This window comes from Dysidea avara, chromosome 5 (genome assembly GCF_963678975.1).
Source record: "Dysidea avara chromosome 5, odDysAvar1.4, whole genome shotgun sequence".
Classification (NCBI taxonomy): domain Eukaryota; kingdom Metazoa; phylum Porifera; class Demospongiae; order Dictyoceratida; family Dysideidae; genus Dysidea; species Dysidea avara.
Window position 1 is genome coordinate 6632048 of NC_089276.1, and position 17579 is coordinate 6649626.

Sequence of the window (17579 nt, forward strand, 5' to 3'; positions counted from 1 at the left end):
TTTCCGTTTGGTGAATTTCCACAAAAACTTCTACACATTCAAGAGGATAACACATAGTTTTTGGTCCCAATATTCAATTTTGTACACCAAAGTAGCTAAATTTGTGTGCTATTTCTCTGTCATGCATAAATGGGCCCCAACATACTATGTAATGGCATCCCTTGGTAATACCCTACTGATCTGTACCAAAACGGCTATATATAGTATTGGCATTGATTTGATGGAATACTAGAGAAGTTACAATGGTATTGTATTGCAGAGTTTATTTGTGATACTTTACTCTAATAGTTAGAACACACATTTTTTTGAGGATTTCTAATAGAACATGCATAGAACGTTCTAGATTTTCCATTGGTAGATCTATGAAATTATGAACTTTTACTATTGAGTAGATTTAGGCTAGAATTCTCATTTATATTGAAATTAAGTGAGCCGGATGAACATCCATGCATGATAGCAGCGGCTCAGTTAAGGATTAGGGTATTGAGTGTGGAGGTCCCTGGTTCAAACACTGGTAAGCTGCAGCTGTGGTTTTTGACATTTTTCATGCACCCGTGGTGACTGTTCTACTAGAGTATTTCGACCCTGCGATTTACAGTTGGTTTTTGCCTTGTAACTCTATAGCTGTATTAAACAACAAACATTTGTGCTATGCATGTGGTGCCTATACGCATACAAATTTTAAGTTATTCCCATACGTGGTTTACTGTACAACAGGGCCCTTTGGCTGTTCAGGTCGGGCAATTTCGAGAGCAATTATTTTTTGGGGCTCATGCACTTTTAACTTTAACTTGAAAATAGAAAAAAAAAATTTGGAAAATTCTGAGCTTGAACCCACCACTTTTTCTCAATACACCAGATCCTAACCCAGTTGAAATGCCAACCGTCAAAAATTATACTTTATTAGTTGCACGGCTACTTTTCCAGCGAAGACACCAGCGCTTCTTCTGGTAAACACCATCTCACTACAAGCGCTTACAACATGTCACTTGTGTCTCTCACACAGTAACCAAATCTAGCTGCAACAAAAATTAGCAACGAGTTGAACGGAGTGAATAATAACAAGGTGGTTTTGATGTGTGGTACAAATTTGTTCCAAGTCATAGTAGTTTCGCTAATTAATTAATTTAATTTAGCTAGACAAAAGTTGATAATTTTGCTTTAAAAAGTTGTGCACTCTGGTTGCTGTTCACATATACAGTAATTGTTCGCAATAGACATTTTCAATCAGTCATCAGGTAGTGTCTCCTTGTACCAGAATACTGCTGCCACTACCCTGAGTTAGTTGGAGGTGAAACTTCAAAGTTCCTTGTCCTATGTGGAAACAACAGTGACAATTTACAATTATCACGGTTTTCCAAGTTCTTGCAATGTAAAGTGTCATGCATGCACTGTATAAGCATGTGCGTGTGCTGTTGTTCATCAGTGACGACTACTGATTCACAAGACTTTAGGCATGCCTACGCATACAACTAGAACATTACAGGTGTAGATACGTACATTTAAATGAGAACTGTGCATACTGACACAATATTAGCACATGACGCTTTGCATTGCAAGAACTTGGAAAACTGCAGTGATAAGGTATAGTAATTTATCAACTAGAAAAATTATGCGAAGATACTGTAGCTACATTAATTTTGTAGATTGAAACAAAAATTATCACAACAGTCCCAACTACATTCCAAACTGGAAATGGAAGAACACTCCTGGCATACAAGCATTTCCTAAATTCTGCATACAATTCCAGTGTACCAGCAAATTCAGCAAAAATTTGTAAAACCTACCTTTGTCATCTTCAACCACTCTGTTCCTCTGGTCTCTTAAACTTAATCATGCACAATAGTAATAATACTGCTCCACTTGTGGAGTTGCACCAAAGCCTGGTCAACAGTTCTATCGTCAAAGTCCCAGTCCTGTAATAGTTTCAAAGTTCATCAAAGATACTGACATTATCACCAGATGACTGTGTACTATGTACTACAGTGTATATAGCTGCACGTATTGTAGTATTATCAAATGGGGTCAGATGAAAAAAATCTAAAATAATCCAATCAAGGAATGGGTAGCTACAGACAAAGCTCACTACACTTACCAACATACCAAGGCTATAATATATTATTATCAGTGACAAGTGTAGCCAAGTCCTTGCTACTTCAAAAGTCCCACTTCCAACAACAAAGTTATATGACACTGCAGCTAGTGTGACCAGATCCCAGCAGTTTATTCAGATAGTCCTAACAAACTGGGGCGGAAGTTTAACATAAGTCTCTCTACAGTACAAATGTCACAAATACACAGAGTTACAAAACAATTTCACAATTTCCTAACAGTAGCAAAATTAAAAATTACATCACTGGTGGTATGGTTGGTAAATTTGATGTGCTAATAATAGATAAATAGTGCAGTGGCATAGTGAAAGATACATAACAATTGTGCATTTTGTGATAAAAGCACCAAATTTGGTACAGAAGTAGTTAATTACATTACAAGCAAATTTGGATATTGGGCCATCACAGACCATGCCCCCTTTCATGGGTACCGTCCCCTTTTGTTACATGTGCAAACAACCCATGAATTATCCAAGTTATAAACAATGTAACAGGTGAAATTGCTTTCTGAATTGATCATACAACTTAATACTACACTGTAATAATGTGAAATATATTTGTTAAAGTTATTAATAAGTGTCAGCCTAAGTGTATATATATAGTACATACATTAATACGTAACACCGATCAGTTTTCTACACCTTCTCCTTCACAAGCACAGAGAGCTGTACATTCAAGTGCCAGCTTCTTGCATCTACAATTCCTCACACAGCCCTTTTTGCATTTGCATGACACCAGTTCATAACAGACCTCAGAGGCCTCTGGTAGGGTAGTCCAGTTTGGCTCAAAAAAACCATCTTCTGTCTTCATCCAGCCTCAGCTTGTTGGAGAAGGCAGCACAGGACTTGCTTTCAATGACTGACCCCACACATATCCACCTTGATACACTGCTCTTTTCACATGCTGTTCCAGAGCTGCCTTAGTTGGAGGAATAGCTTTCACATTAGTTGTGAAAAGCTTTTGCCGAGCTTTGTTGATATCTGTGCACGTGCTGGTCCTGTCATACAACAAGATCACAAACCTCTCAATAGTGAGCATAACTTTCACTGGAACATCACTTGGTGCACATGACAGTTTCAGTAATACATCAGTAAGCTGTGGTAGTGTATTCCAAGTGTTTCATGCTTTTTTTTGCCATGTCCTACAAAACTGGACACTGTGTCACAGCCAGTAAGGGAATGAAATATTGGAATAGTCTGTGCCTTCTTTGGTCCTAGTGCATTTGCTATCTTATGAGCAGCTAAGTAGCAGAAATGCTTGCCAGATCCAAATGCTAGCCAGAGTTCTGCTGGGGTACCCAAGTATTGTACAACAGATCATACAGCAAGTACCACTACATCTGTGTCTACTATCCTCACAAGCACCTTGTCATACCCATGAAGTGCTGCATGATGTGCGTGCAACAGCATGCCGGTATCAGCTTCTTCATGTGTACATGGAGAAATCAAGTCAACATCATCTAGTAATGGCTTGCTCAGAATTGATTCACCAACAGTTATGACAAGCTGTTTTGCTTTTAAATCAAACGAATCTATCAGAGCATGAGACAAAAATTGAAATAGCTCAGCTTTATTACTGTCTACTCGCAGAAAATCATGCCAATTCCCTGTAATGTGAGTTCCTGAAACCACACGTATATGCACTCCTCTGCTACGTTTTGCTCTAGCTGTGCTCTTCAGAGTGTTCTCTACGTATCTATCCCAAACCAAGTCTACTCGTGATGCAGCTTGAAACAGGGACAATATGTATGTAACAAAAATCTGTGAGGCATATTCATCAAAATTCTTAACAGAAGTGGGTTTCAGCATTTGAACAATGACTGCTCCATCAATAATTATGCTGCCCACCACTGGAGCCCCACACTGACATTCAGAAAGATCCTTCAAACATGTTAGGAGGCTGCCTAAATAAAGACTACCACCATCAGATAATGCTGGTAGGTAAGCATGATTTTCATGGCGAAAGAACTCTTCGAGGTTCCCTTCCCTTGTCTGACACCCAATGTATAGCCTTGAGAAAAGTTCCACATCACATTTTAGTAAAGCTACCTGCAGCTTCCCTTTGCTGTGTAGTATTTTTGAACAGCTTGAAATTGTTGCGGTGAATGACATCATGTACTGCCACAAGACGTTTTTAACAAAAAGCGTGAAATTGTTCTTGGCCAAGTCTTCGTGCATTCTTAACAGTTTCTACTGCTGCATGGTCTGCAATCTCTTTGCTGTCAAGGACAAGAAGATCAGTACTTTCTTCTTCAAAAGGATTGCCAAGATGTTCTATCACACTAATCAGGGAGAGTACATCTTCAACTACTCTAGACACCTCTGGTCCTGCAACCATCCACCATTGCAGAGCACTTCCGTGAGACCAACAGCTCCCTTTGATAAGGGCATTGTTCTGTTCATGTGCTTGGTCAATAGGGATACTCGAGAAAATTCTCCTGGTCTTGTGAACAACAAATTTTGCCACTATTGAACTCTTTGGCAACATCTGGCTGTCTGTTTGGAAGTTCAGCCATGTCTCTGAGATGAACCGGAATCCACCAAGCATAATTGGTGTGATCCAAGACAAAGAACCATGGAACAAGCTCAGTTAGGGCATCAAGGTACATTGCAAAGGATGCTACGCATAGAGAATGCACAAATATCAACATACACAATTCTAGTTCCATAACAGTTGTCCAGTACTGAAAATGAGGGCAGATTGTTTCCCTGAGATCAGACCATTGTTGGAAGATTCTGCTCTTCCCCCGAATATGTCACACGGTAATGATAATAAGCATTATGCTTTAAAATGTATAGTGCAACAACTGTGACTTGATGGGCTCTTCGAGTACCAGCAACATGCGTTGCTAGTAAAAATGAGTCAGCTATTCCTGGTGATGCAAGGTCTGCTTGCACTAGTGCTTGTACCCAACCACTACCTCTCAACCAGTCTCCAAGGGTCTTCAAAAGTGCCATTTCAATGTGGAGTCCACCAAACATGACCACATACTTATCTTCCCCACTCATCTGGCCAGGTCCATTGGATTTGTTTGGCCAAGGCATATAGTGGCTGATCAAACATGATCAGTGGAATCTGCTCAGGATTTAAGTGGTGAACAGCACGTTTAATCACATTAAATGAATGTTTAATCATTGCCAATGTGTGGGCAGATTCATGGAACAGTGGTAATAAGGAATTAGGACAGATAACATAACTTTGTTGTGCCTGGCTGCTGGCATGATATGCAGCCAAAGATACCCTTTCTGGAGTCCCATTTTGGATGCCTAAAACTTCTTTTGTATGATTAAGCCAAAGGTATTCTTGTTCAGTGAGTTGCTTGTAGTTGGTCCTGTCCAGAGATGAAACTATGGGAACAGAAACAGACAATTTCTTGATGCTGTCAGTAACTGGAGGCACTTCGGTGTATATAGTAGTGTTGTAATTCATTAACTGCTTTAGAGCTTGTATTTTGAGATACTGCATCAATGGTGATATTTCGCTCTACTCCTTCATGATCAAACTTGAGGTGCTGGAAGAGAGATATGCCAGTACCGTGAAAGGACTCTTTGATGTTGTTGAGCTGGGGTTATCGTTATCTACAGCAGAAGTAGTAAAAACGCTACCAAGTAACCTTGGAGGACAAACTACATGATCAGTATGGAACTGCTCACAAACTTGATTTCCCATATGTGCTGAGAGGCGAAGAATGCGGTTGTAGGAGACACTTAGCCCTAGATGATAAAGCCTGTCTACCAGTTCCTTCTTACGTGTATCCTACATAAATAGGAAGTGGTGTCTCCTGAGCAGAATTATGTCTTACAGAGATGGCATCAGTGGAGGGCTCTTTCCTCCTATGCTTGATGTTGTTGAACTTGATAAGTTGAGCAATGGATAATGTGGCAGGTGTTGTGCCTTCATCATGATCTGTAATAGTTGGACCTTCTAGTATCATGTTAACCAAGGCTAGTAGCAGTGGTGAAACAGACTCTTTCTGGCAGCCCTCTGTTAGTCCAGTAAATGGTTTGGCATCCTCAAACATATGATTGCGCACAATCTTTACAGCACATGCAAGGATAATAGCATCACTGTCACTGTCAATTTCACAAGCCTTGGCCAAAGCAGGACCAATGTCATTTTCAAATGCTAATAAAATATCTCGACCTTTTTTCTGAGCTCGCATGTCAGTAAACTCAGCTAACAAACGTTGTTTGAGCCTGGTTGTATGTGGTCTCATATCTAGCTTTATTCCAAGTTGATCCATTTGTGCAGTATACAGACGTGCCAGATCACTTAGTTTAAATACCGGTGTCCTCTCTACGTTATGTTGGCATACTTCTTCAATGTACAATACCAATTCTGCAAACACAATTCTCGATATCGTTTCCGATTCATCAGTGCCTTTACATCTATTAGCTTTGGCTTTTCGTGCGCGATTATGTAAGTCTACCAAGCACTTAGTGTGCACAATACTTGGCTTCCAAAGCTACCATGTCTGCAGTGCTGAGTTTAGCCAATAGCTCTGTGTCTTCAAGAAGCACAGCACATGCATGCACATTTTCATTGACTTGGAAAGTGGTCACCTCATGGATGCCACTATTGCCAGGAAGTTTCCCACAGAAAAAATATACAGCCTTTATACTACTACTACTACTTTCATTACATTTTGACCTTGTATGTGTACATTCCACATTAGTACTGTATTTCTCACTCTCAACTCTCTTTTCTTAACTTTGGGTTGTTGTATTTCAGCCTACATGATTGATGGTATTGAGCTTCGTTATTAATCATGGTCATTTCAATCCCGTTACCCTCATCTAACCTCTCCAAGCTAAATGGCAATTCTCCAAGCTGACTAAACTTAATCAAATTATCTGCAAGTGAACTGTAACCACTGCCCATATCTTTCCTTTTGGATTTAGAAGGACATGTAAGTGGCTCTTCATCATCTTCTTGACAGATCATACATAGTTTCCAGTTTGTGACAGTTGGCTGTTGTATAGAATCAGATTGAGTTGAGAGAGCAGTATCAATCAATTTGAACATTTTTGATATTTGTTTCTAATTAAGTATCATCAACTTGACACTAGGGTGCTGCTAGCTCTTACATTCTGAAATGAAACAATAATTAAGGTAAATTCACCAACTTGTAATTGAAAGCTGCTGTGGTTATTTAGTTTACTACACTTACCACTTCTGTGTCTGTATACAGTATGAAGTGTGAACTTTATAGCAGTTACCAGGTAACAAGTACAACACAGCTGCACTGTCACTGAAAAAAACTTTTAATGGTACATGAAAACATGTGTTATTACATGAGTACATGAAAACACAAATGAGTAAACAACAAAAGTGTAATAATTATGTAATCAACATCATCAAGTTTACTCTGATAGCAGGGTCCTCAGCAGGAACACTATGACATGTCAACTAAAGCACCTAGATGTGTACTATACATTATTACTAAGAGTATGATCACTTCAGAAAGCAATTTCACCTGTTACATTGTTTATAACTTGGATAATTCATGGGTTGTTTGCACATGTAACAAAAGGGGACGGTACCCATGAAAGGGGGCGTGGTCTGTGATGGCCCAATATCCAAATTTGCTTGTAATGTAATTAACTACTTCTGTACCAAAGTTGGTGCTTTTATCACAAAATGCACAATTGTTATGGTATGCCAGTGTACTAAAAGGGGAATGTTATGAATATAAACAACAAAAAAAGCAGTACAGCACAGCAAATACCACCGGTCCTTCCAGGAGATTGTCCTGCCAATCTTAATGAAACGGTATACTGTGCTGCTGGTCTAAAGGGGATCATAGGTTGCAATGGGACTACATTTAAGTCCATAGAGCAATGTCATAACTTCAAATAAACACACTACTTTAAATTACTCACCACTGGATGACGATCGGAAGATGCTGCCAGCTGTGTCGAAGAGTCTGAACTAGTAGAAGTTACAAGCGATGATGTATTCTTTAACATGTATGATAAGTGTATGAAACTAAATGTACCATAAGAAATTTTCATGGGATAAAAGCTTTAAGTGGATATCACACGTGTCTTATCCACAAGTTCTAATGATACTTTATAGTTCATCTACAATTTGTGTGGAACAGCAGTGTTATGTAAAGCTATCACATTATGATTCACTAGATCCCAGGTGCACTAGTAAGCACAGATTACCACAGCATTTAACAAAATCACTGCACTATTATTACAAGTAGATATGGACCAATACCACTTTTTACCGATACCTCTGATATGAGTATTTGTATTGAAATTATCTGCCGATACTGATTCCAATACTGATACTAAGCATTGAAGCCTAGACAAGTTTATTATAGAAATTTCACTGTTGTGATACATAACTAGCTATTAAAAATCACCATGACAGTAATTGATTGATCTCACAATCAAGTTTTAAAATTTTCATTGTATAACAGCTAAACATGATAAACATCATTGTGGATTACTAATTTCTTGACTTGAGGTAGTTTTCTTGTAAGCTTATTGACTAGGCAATTAACTGTGTGAGAGGCCGATAATTGTACAGTGTTTGTTACAGCTTTGCAACCAAACCTTTTCATGAAAAAGCAAGTCAAGTAGTCATAAACTTATTTCTTGAGGAACAACTGCACTGCGATTTAGGATTCACGTGCTCTAATATATTCGAATACACACAGAGCAATTGCAGCAATACTTGGAAAAGAGTAACAAAGGCTTTGTTTTGCTACTTTGTTAGCTCAATTAAGTTACTGATTACTGGAAACTATGGTTTAATAAAAGTGGTGAGTGTCTACTGGTGGTATCTGTACCTTGTATTACCAATACCGATCCGATACCGATACCATTTCAATACTGGTATCGGTATCAGTCCACCTTTAATTACAAGCCTCGATACAATAATGGAACTACTATATACAGTGTACCTGGTTTTTCAAGATGCGACATTGAATTTTTGATGGGCAAGCAGTAGTACATAAGCTGCAATTTTAAACTGTTCCCTCCCAGTGCCAGACGGCATGGCAAAAAGTTTGGCTACGCCACTGGATTGATGTCTAAACCATGGAATTTTTCCCACAAAAATTACCACAATTTGGCAATCCACAAAAAAATCAGTACCATAAAAAATTTTCTCACCTTATGGTACTGTAGTGTATTGAGTTATTGTGTACAAACCAGATACTGAATAATACCCTCGTTTCTATTAACATGGTACAATATGTATATTCTTTCATACAGCTCCCAGATGTGCTACATACAAACTTTGTCACTTTCGTTGAATCGGATTTTGTGTACTCTTCTTCCTTTTACGACAGCAAACCGAAATCAGGAGCTGCTAAATTCTGCTTCAATTTTTAACACGGAAATTCTTTCAACCTGTACGTTTCAAGATTAAATAAACTGCATAATTATCTTCATAAATCATCTCTTGAAATGTTTTGCCCAAAAGCATGCCCAAAGTTTACTAGTTGAAAATCATTTCTCTCGTCCAGATAGCACGTCTTGAACGCCATTTTACACCTCTCATAAATTGGGCGTGCAACTAAATATGCCCGTTTTTGACGGTTGTGTTTCGACTGAACCACAGTGCTACCACTGCTAGCTGTCAGCTCCCTGAATTTTTGACTACTTTAAATGCAAAACAATATAAAGTGATCTAGCTTATAACAAAGAAGATAGCTAAAACTGAACCCAAACCCTAACTGGGATATAGGTATTGCTGAACCCATAGATCCTTTACACTCCGGGGTGTAAAGGATCTATGCTGCTATCCAAGAAACCTCTTCTCTTTAATTCGAGCTTTAATTTTATAAACATAACGAAAGTGGGCCCAAAAAAAATTTGGCTCGGGTCTGGTGACTGTAACTTATGTTTAGGCTATTGTACTTCGGCGAAGAAAGCATGAAACTCCATACTTCTCAACATAAGTCTTTACGGCGAGTGTACTTCGGAGTCTACTGCTTCCGAATTTGGTCGCGATGGTTATTGGAGCAAACTACACGGCTTACGTCACTTAACCTTTACATATAGCTCTACTAAAAGCTTACCAGCTGAGCTTAAGTGTCACTATCACTTTCTTCAGCCAGTTCTACAGCGTCTATGCAACAATCACCATTCATATCACGTCGCATCGACACGCGGACTTTGTTCTACTAAAATCCATACTCAATTCGCTCAAGATCACGTGACTCCGTTACCAGGAACCTGCTTCGCGTCGCATAGCAAGACCTTTTTTATCTCTGAAGAGTGCACGGCGCTCCTGTGACTTAGCGGTGAGTTGTAACTGTGAAGTCGTAGTAAATATCGGTTATAGAGACTTGAAATTAATGGAAATAGTTTTTATTTAGCATAGCCTTGTGCAGTACTCCCTTAGGATCTCATAAAAAACAGTTAGTTTTTAAAATCCGTCACAGAATGGTGGAGTTATAAACAATTTTGTCCTTTAAAATAGGAAAAATTTTCTCCATGTCTTTCCATTGAAAAAAAGTCCGAAAATGGCACAATTGAACAAATAACTTCTGTTTTCTGTTATAAATACCTTATTACATGGACCACAGTGTAACCTTACTTGTAAGATCCTCTCACCTCCATAGAAAGCCACTAAATAGTTGCATGCATTTACAGTGGAACCTGTCTATAATGGTCACCTTGGGACCAGATATATCTGGCCTTTATATATAGGTGACTGTTATAGAGAAAACCTGCATAAGGTGGTATGCAGCATTTTAGTGGCTATGACTGTTATAAATGAGTAATTATCATTAAGAGGCTCACGCCAACCACAATACAGTAATATTTTACTAGTTTTTATACACAAAGGGCAAGGTGAGCTTGTTATGACTGTTGGTTATAGCTATAATGAAGCCTGATAGTTTATATAGCATTCATTGAAAGGCAGGAAGTGTGATAATTGTGCATTAATTGAAACGGCACTGTGGTGTCAGACTATTGGCTTAACAAGCCACCATAAAAAGTAGTGACTGCTATACGAAGGATGAAGTTTTGTATACAGTGATTCATAGGTGAATTCTTGGTTGGCCGTTATACGTGTTAGACAGGTAACCGCGTAATGCAAACCACAATGCATACATTCGTATGGGAAATATTTGGGACCTCGTGACCATGGCAAAGGTGACCGCTTAATCCAGGTGACCGTAACACAGGTTCCACTGTAACATCTTGCAGATGGCAAAACAGCATACACATGGTGAAGTGCAACCACTCTGTACCAATCACCTCCACTCAAAAATACAATGTGCATCCAAAGCAAGGAGTTGTACTGTTGATTTATAGCTTTAATATACAGCTCCTTTACAGCTATCAAAATGGTGCATCAAAGAGATTAGCTATTTGTGGTGCAAATTTGCTGACTTTTAGCATATATATAGTATGTTCACGTTGAGCTGAACCCTGAAAAACAGCTAAAAATTAAAAGTGGATTTTTTCTCAACAGAGTTAACATTTCTGCCAACCAGATGATTATTGATAACAGTAAAGGTGTCAACAACAGACACGTATGGTTTGGCTCCATTACAAGTTCGGGAAAGGGCTGTAATGGACACTGTGCTTATATGGCTTCTCCATAGGAAATGTATTGTAAAAATTTTGATTGGCCGTAAATATTATGTCAAACATTTGAACAACAAGATTTTGAAATATTTTTAGCGGATCAAGCAGTACTGCAAATGAGCCAAATTTCAAGATCATGTGTAATTGCATCCATGAGTTATTAAATGTTTTTGAGGATTCAGCTCAACACGAACATACTATAGTAGTATTGAAAACTACATGGACAAAAATGCTCACCTTGGTGTAACTAACATGTGCTGAGTCGTTTCTTGCAAAGAGAACGTAACATTGTGGTGCCTGTATTGTAAAATAATCTTATAATTGGCATAAAACTCCACACAAACATATTTGTAGCAGAAAACTAACTGCACCATCATATTCCTTGCCCCCGGAAACCCTAAAAACAATCCAATTGTTTTATCAATCACTTGTACGGCGCCGAATTGATTGTGCCAACTCTCCAATGGAAGATTTATGCAGAAAATTTAATGCAAAATCTATGGAATCGCTAGGGTAGTATTGTGTGCTGTAGAAAAAAAGTGGGCACCGCTAAGGAGGCTCCAGGAATTTTGGTGACAGGTTCCAATTTTCTGTTGTACATGCACACTTAAATCTAGGGGATGCTCATCCAGGAAAATTTTGCTGGTAACAATGTTCAAAAAAATTAAAGCTGTTTTAAAACAGGTGTAGTATCACATTAGGAGCAGGCCAAAGAGTTAAGAGGTGGAGCTGTGTGAACTTTAAAGTAGGCTTAAGTCTGCAATCTGCAAACAAAAATGGTTGAAAAGATCGAGGTACTCAATAGAGCAGTCATTCACTCTAATAAAGCAGTTAACTTTGAGCCCGTAATTCTAATAGAAAACAGTCACTTATATAAATCTGTAATAATTATATGCTTATATCTGGCACAAATTTCAGGAATAATTTTGGAAATTATAGATAGGGAATAATTTTGAGAATAATAGGTGAACAAAAGAATAATTGGAAGATTTTGGAGCATAATACTGTTTCAGTGGTGTATTCAAAAGATTTTTGCATCAGGCTACAAGGAAACCTTATAATTTTGTTATTCCTGGAACTCATCCGATTATTCCAGAATATTCTTCAAACATCCGAAATTATGCCGGCATAATAGATGCATGCCTAGTTAGAAGCATACAACAGGCATGGATGCTATTCTGGGGGCTTGTTCCCAGGTCTTAAACACTTTGATGATTTTTATTGTGTTGGTACAGTAATTTTTAAATTACAAAATGTGACCATTCTATTAGGGTAGTTGACTGCTCTATTAGAGCATTTCAATCTGTACTTTTGATGCCTTTGATGCAATGCAAAATGAATTAATTTCCTGAAATATCTGGTAACCTCAGACCCCTCCCCCAATCCACCCCTGTGGCAAGAACCACACTTTGTAAATTTCACCTGATAGAGTGGTTGCACAAATAATTATATTAGACTCGCTTAGAAAAATGTGTGGCAAGAATCCATTATCACAATGCATAAAAATTGCGTATTCGATTCTACTGCCACAATGCAAGTATGGATAGCTTAGCCACTACAGTGTTACATTCACCTGTTATAAGGTAATATACTAGAAGGACGAGAGCCTAGCTGGTCTGGTTTCTGAAACTACAATAGAATTCTGTTTTTGCTAGCATGCTCAAGAACCCAGATGCCTATTCATGTTTACCATTGTGTTAAAAGAGTTTTTCTGACACAGTTATGAAGAAAGAAAGCAGTTTAGCCTCGCCATATCAACTTCCAAGTGGACCTATTTCAAACATGCGTGGGAGAATACACGCTATTTTCACCATGTAGCCACAAAGCAGACCAGCTATGTTCTCACTACTCTAGTATGTTAGTACCTGATAACAGATGATTATCAACACCGACATAGTTTCGCTGTTAGTCACTCTACCATAGCAGGAACATGGAGCACGCAATTTTCCCAGCACCTGGCTGTATGAAATGCCACATGTTTTGCCACACATTTCAGTTGAATGCCACACCTGTGACGTTACATGCAACCACTCTATATCATTTGAAATTTACCCAACAATTCTTTTGTCATTAGGCAACCCATAGGTGGAATTCACTACCAAATGATTTCAAGGAATGGCTTCATTCACAAGCCTATATAATTCTAAGCTACACTTGGCATGTTTTTTTGACTGTCAATTAAGTGATTGCCCAGAAGGGGCAACTGTTGCCCCCTTATATGGGTATGTATGGGAAAACTACAAACTTCAAGTTGTCATATTTTATGACACATATATGCTATCTGTTTAAAATTTGGAGAAGTTACTTTAGATATTGTCACCTACATATTATGCAAAATTCAGGTTGCTAGGGGTAACAGCTATTATTATACGTAACAAAGCCTTATATTATGAAAATTTTCTATTGCAGAGTATTGATCTCTTGAAATTTGATTGCAAAACCAACGAATCCAATTGCAATCTACTCCAAAAGCAATGAACTCTACTGTAAACGGGACAAAGTCAATTGCAAAGGTGATGAACTCCCTCCCCCTCCCACTGTAATTAACTCCCCTACACTTAATCAGTTTTGTAATATGATTAATACCTGTGCATTATAATCTTTTTGATTTCTGCACAATAATAAATATAAATTCAATTACAAAAACCTGTAAGCAGCCATAGAGTAAGACTCATTATGGCTTCCTTTAAAAAGCCATTATCATAAACAGCTTGAAGGTGATGATTTAACAAACCACTGAGTAGTGGTAAATATAGGGTGTGCCCTAATTGGACAATGGTTGAAACCATGCTCCTTCAAAGGCACTTGAAAACTCCTGATACTGTATAGCTGGAAAGTTTGGCAAAATTTGGCGAGTGAGCAGCAAACTAAAATCTGCCAAATTGTTTGTCCAATACAAATCTGTATTAGCTCTATGAAATTTGACAAACTTTTTTCTCGCCAAAATCCTACTGTAGTAACTGTCTGATAGATCAATGATCCCCATTACAAACATAATTATGGGGCATAACTGTATACTTTGTGATTAATTTTATAGGCAACATACTATACATAGTAGACAATGGCAAAGCGTTCCTACTGCATTCCAGTAACTGTGTTAGTAGTTCTATTATTATGGTGTGGAAGATGGGCATACCCATATGAACAGACTTCACTACCTTGGCAACCAACTCCAGATGAAGTCACACAGGATCAAACTGACTTTGTTGTACAGGGTGAAGATCAAGGAGGAGGAGAACGTGTAGCAGAGGATATGATGCCTAATATCATTTTTGCAATGGCAGATGATTTAGGTTGGGGTGATGTTCAATACAATAATGGAGTTGCTAGCACTCCTAATTTGAATGCAATGGCAAAGTCTCAAAACTCCATACTTTTGCAGCGACATTACAGTGGTGCTCCTGTGTGTTCTCCTACCAGAGGAACTGTGTTGACTGGAAGAAACCATAATCGGTACTGTTTGTGGTATGCAAATTCAGGAGTGTATTCTAAAGACTTTACCAAGCCTGAAACAATGCCTTTACCATTATCAGAAATTTCAGTAGCTGAAGTAATGCGTAAAGCCGGATATGCTACTGCCTTATTTGGTAAATGGCATATGGGTGATTTTAAAAAAGTAGATGGTGGAAACAAACAGTGGCCAGTGTCTCACCCTGGACAACATGGTTTTGAGCAGTGGCAGGCTACTGAACGGTCTGGACCAACAGTCACATTCAATTGTGGGTGCTTTAAAAAAGATATGTGTTACATGGGTCATGCCGTGACCCCCTATCCATGTTTAAACTACTACACTAGCAGATCAGCTGGCATTGTGCCCTGGCCAGATCCTATTTCTGGAGATGACTCGCACTTTATATGGTCACTAGGAGAGAAGTTTGTTAGAGAACAAGTCAAACTTAAAAAGCCATTTTTTCTTTACCTTCCTTTTCATACTGTACACAAACCATTTGTTGCAACAGAACACTACAGAGAGGTTTACCTAAATATGAACTATTCTTTAGAGCAAGCAGACTATTATGGCTCCATCTCAGCTTTGGATGAAGTTATTGGGAAAATACGTCAGCTTTTACGAGATTTAAGTATTAGAGAAAACACAATTCTTTGGGTCACCAGTGACAATGGACCAGAACTTAACACTCCAGGATCAATAAATGGTTTACGTGGACATAAAGCAAGATTATATGAAGGAGGAATTCGTGTACCAGGGATAATAGAATGGCCAAATGTTATCAAACATAACAGAGTATCATCATTTCCAATTGTAACTAATGACCTTTTACCAACTGTGTATGATATACTTGGCGTGAAGCCTAGTGATGATCGGCCATTAGATGGGATTTCTATCCTTCCATTGTTACAAGGAAAGGTGTCACACAGAAACCACTCCATATTTTGGGCTTTTAACCTTCAACCAGGCTATAATTCTTCTCATAAAGTTGTTGCTAGTGGAGATCAATACAAACTGGTTGTTAACTATAAGAATAGAAAAATGCATAATTATGAATTATATGACCTGCTACATGACATTGGAGAAACTAAGAACATAAAAAATCAGTTCCCTTGTTTATGTAAAAAACTGCTTGGTGAAGTTGAAGAATGGAGAGCCTCTGTAATGAATAGTGCTGCAGAGATTCACTGCCGTAGCCTCTAACTATGCACTGGTACTCTATTTAAGCTTTATGCTATACAATTTTAATTACTGCTACATATTTACAGAAATAAACAACTGAGGTATATACCAACATGATGTTGACTATGTTATGTTACTCTGTTTAAGCATTACACTATAAATTTTTAATTACTACTACATATTTACTCTTTTATGCTATACAATTTTAATTACTGTTACATATTTACAGAAATAAACAACTGAGGTATACACCAACATGATGTTAACTATGTTATGCAGGGGCAGCTCCTGGGAGGTTTCTGAGGTTTCCAGAAACCGGTGACTGGTTTCTGATCAAGAGCATAGCTAAATTTTTGGTGAAGACCAAACAAACAAAAGGTACTGGTCGCTGAGAATAACTGCCCTCTACTAACTTTATTAATACCACTGATAAAGCACATAAAAATCCTTATTATGGCTACATAGCTTGCTACACAGCTGCTCTGAATACTGTGACAGCTTTATTAGAGTGATTGACTGCTCCATTAGAGTATCTCGATCTGAATGTGACGAAAAATCCTGGAGCCGCCTATGTTGTGGGTCCCAAATCCAGCAGATACCTGGTACCTTGATAAAACAAGAAAAGTAATTCAAAGTATGGTTGAATTTACTTCACTATTGAAGGCAAAGAAGCCATAAACTAATAGACTGTATGTATATGGCTGTTCCGTTAAGTTGTTGTAGAAATTAATGTGGTAAACTTCATCTAGTTTTTCTATGATCCCTAATCGAACTTAAAATTCCTAATTATTATATTTGTTGTGGTCAGACTGCTTTCTTTTGACACCACATTCTAGCTGGCTATAGCTGTGATACTATTGTATATTGTCTTGCATTTATCAATGCCACATTCTTATATAGTCTCCGGGAAGATGTCCATTGCTCTACACAATATAGCACCAAAACACATGCAGTACTGTATCTATCTTGATAATATAATCCTACAAAGTAATTGAGACATATTCACTTGAGATATAATTGTAATACAATACTTATAAGGTCATCCATAATTTCTAGCCTTTTAACTAAGTGTTCTTTTCTAAGCCCGTAGTGGCACAAATATTGGACATTTTTGTGCATTTTGTAATACAATTATGAACATAAATTGATCTCTATGAAATTTATATTTTGATTCCACCACAGAGATTTGACCTTTACAGCAAGGCATATTTGCATTGAAAATTTACCATTGTTGTCTTTAGGGACCCGCCGATTATGCTCATAATTTTACCTATTATG

General features: G+C 38.0%; 1 protein-coding gene and 1 long non-coding RNA gene across 5 annotated transcripts; one reads left to right on the forward strand and one right to left on the reverse strand.

The window, feature by feature from the left end:
* Positions 1-1110: 1110 nt before the first annotated feature.
* LOC136255403 (uncharacterized) lies at positions 1111-10289 on the reverse strand. 3 transcript variants are annotated; one of them, XR_010700884.1, is made up of 6 exons: positions 10150-10289; positions 7994-8042; positions 7840-7901; positions 2104-2245; positions 1788-1916; positions 1111-1314 (listed from the first exon to the last, which is right to left on the reverse strand). It is a non-coding gene; the product is annotated as an uncharacterized lncRNA (long non-coding RNA). The 3 variants fall into 3 exon arrangements; XR_010700883.1 differs by having other exon boundaries at positions 2104-2273; XR_010700885.1 differs by lacking the exon at positions 7840-7901 and having other exon boundaries at positions 1113-1314; positions 2104-2273.
* Positions 10267-16539, forward strand: LOC136255360 (N-acetylgalactosamine-6-sulfatase-like). 2 transcript variants are annotated; one of them, XM_066048106.1, is made up of 3 exons: positions 10267-10374; positions 14081-14184; positions 14709-16539. In XM_066048106.1, exon 3 carries the CDS (start codon positions 14733-14735, stop codon positions 16320-16322), a length of 1590 nt encoding a protein of 529 aa, XP_065904178.1. In that variant the 5' UTR covers positions 10267-10374; positions 14081-14184; positions 14709-14732; the 3' UTR covers positions 16323-16539. The 2 variants fall into 2 exon arrangements, with proteins under 2 accessions (XP_065904178.1, XP_065904177.1); XM_066048105.1 differs by lacking the exon at positions 14081-14184 and having other exon boundaries at positions 10284-10374.
* Positions 16540-17579: the final 1040 nt, after the last annotated feature.

Coding starts and splice junctions, on each gene's coding strand:
- LOC136255360 (XM_066048106.1), top strand. CDS start 14,733: ATGGCAAAGCGTTCCTACTGCATTCCAGTAACTGTGTTAGTAGTTCTA.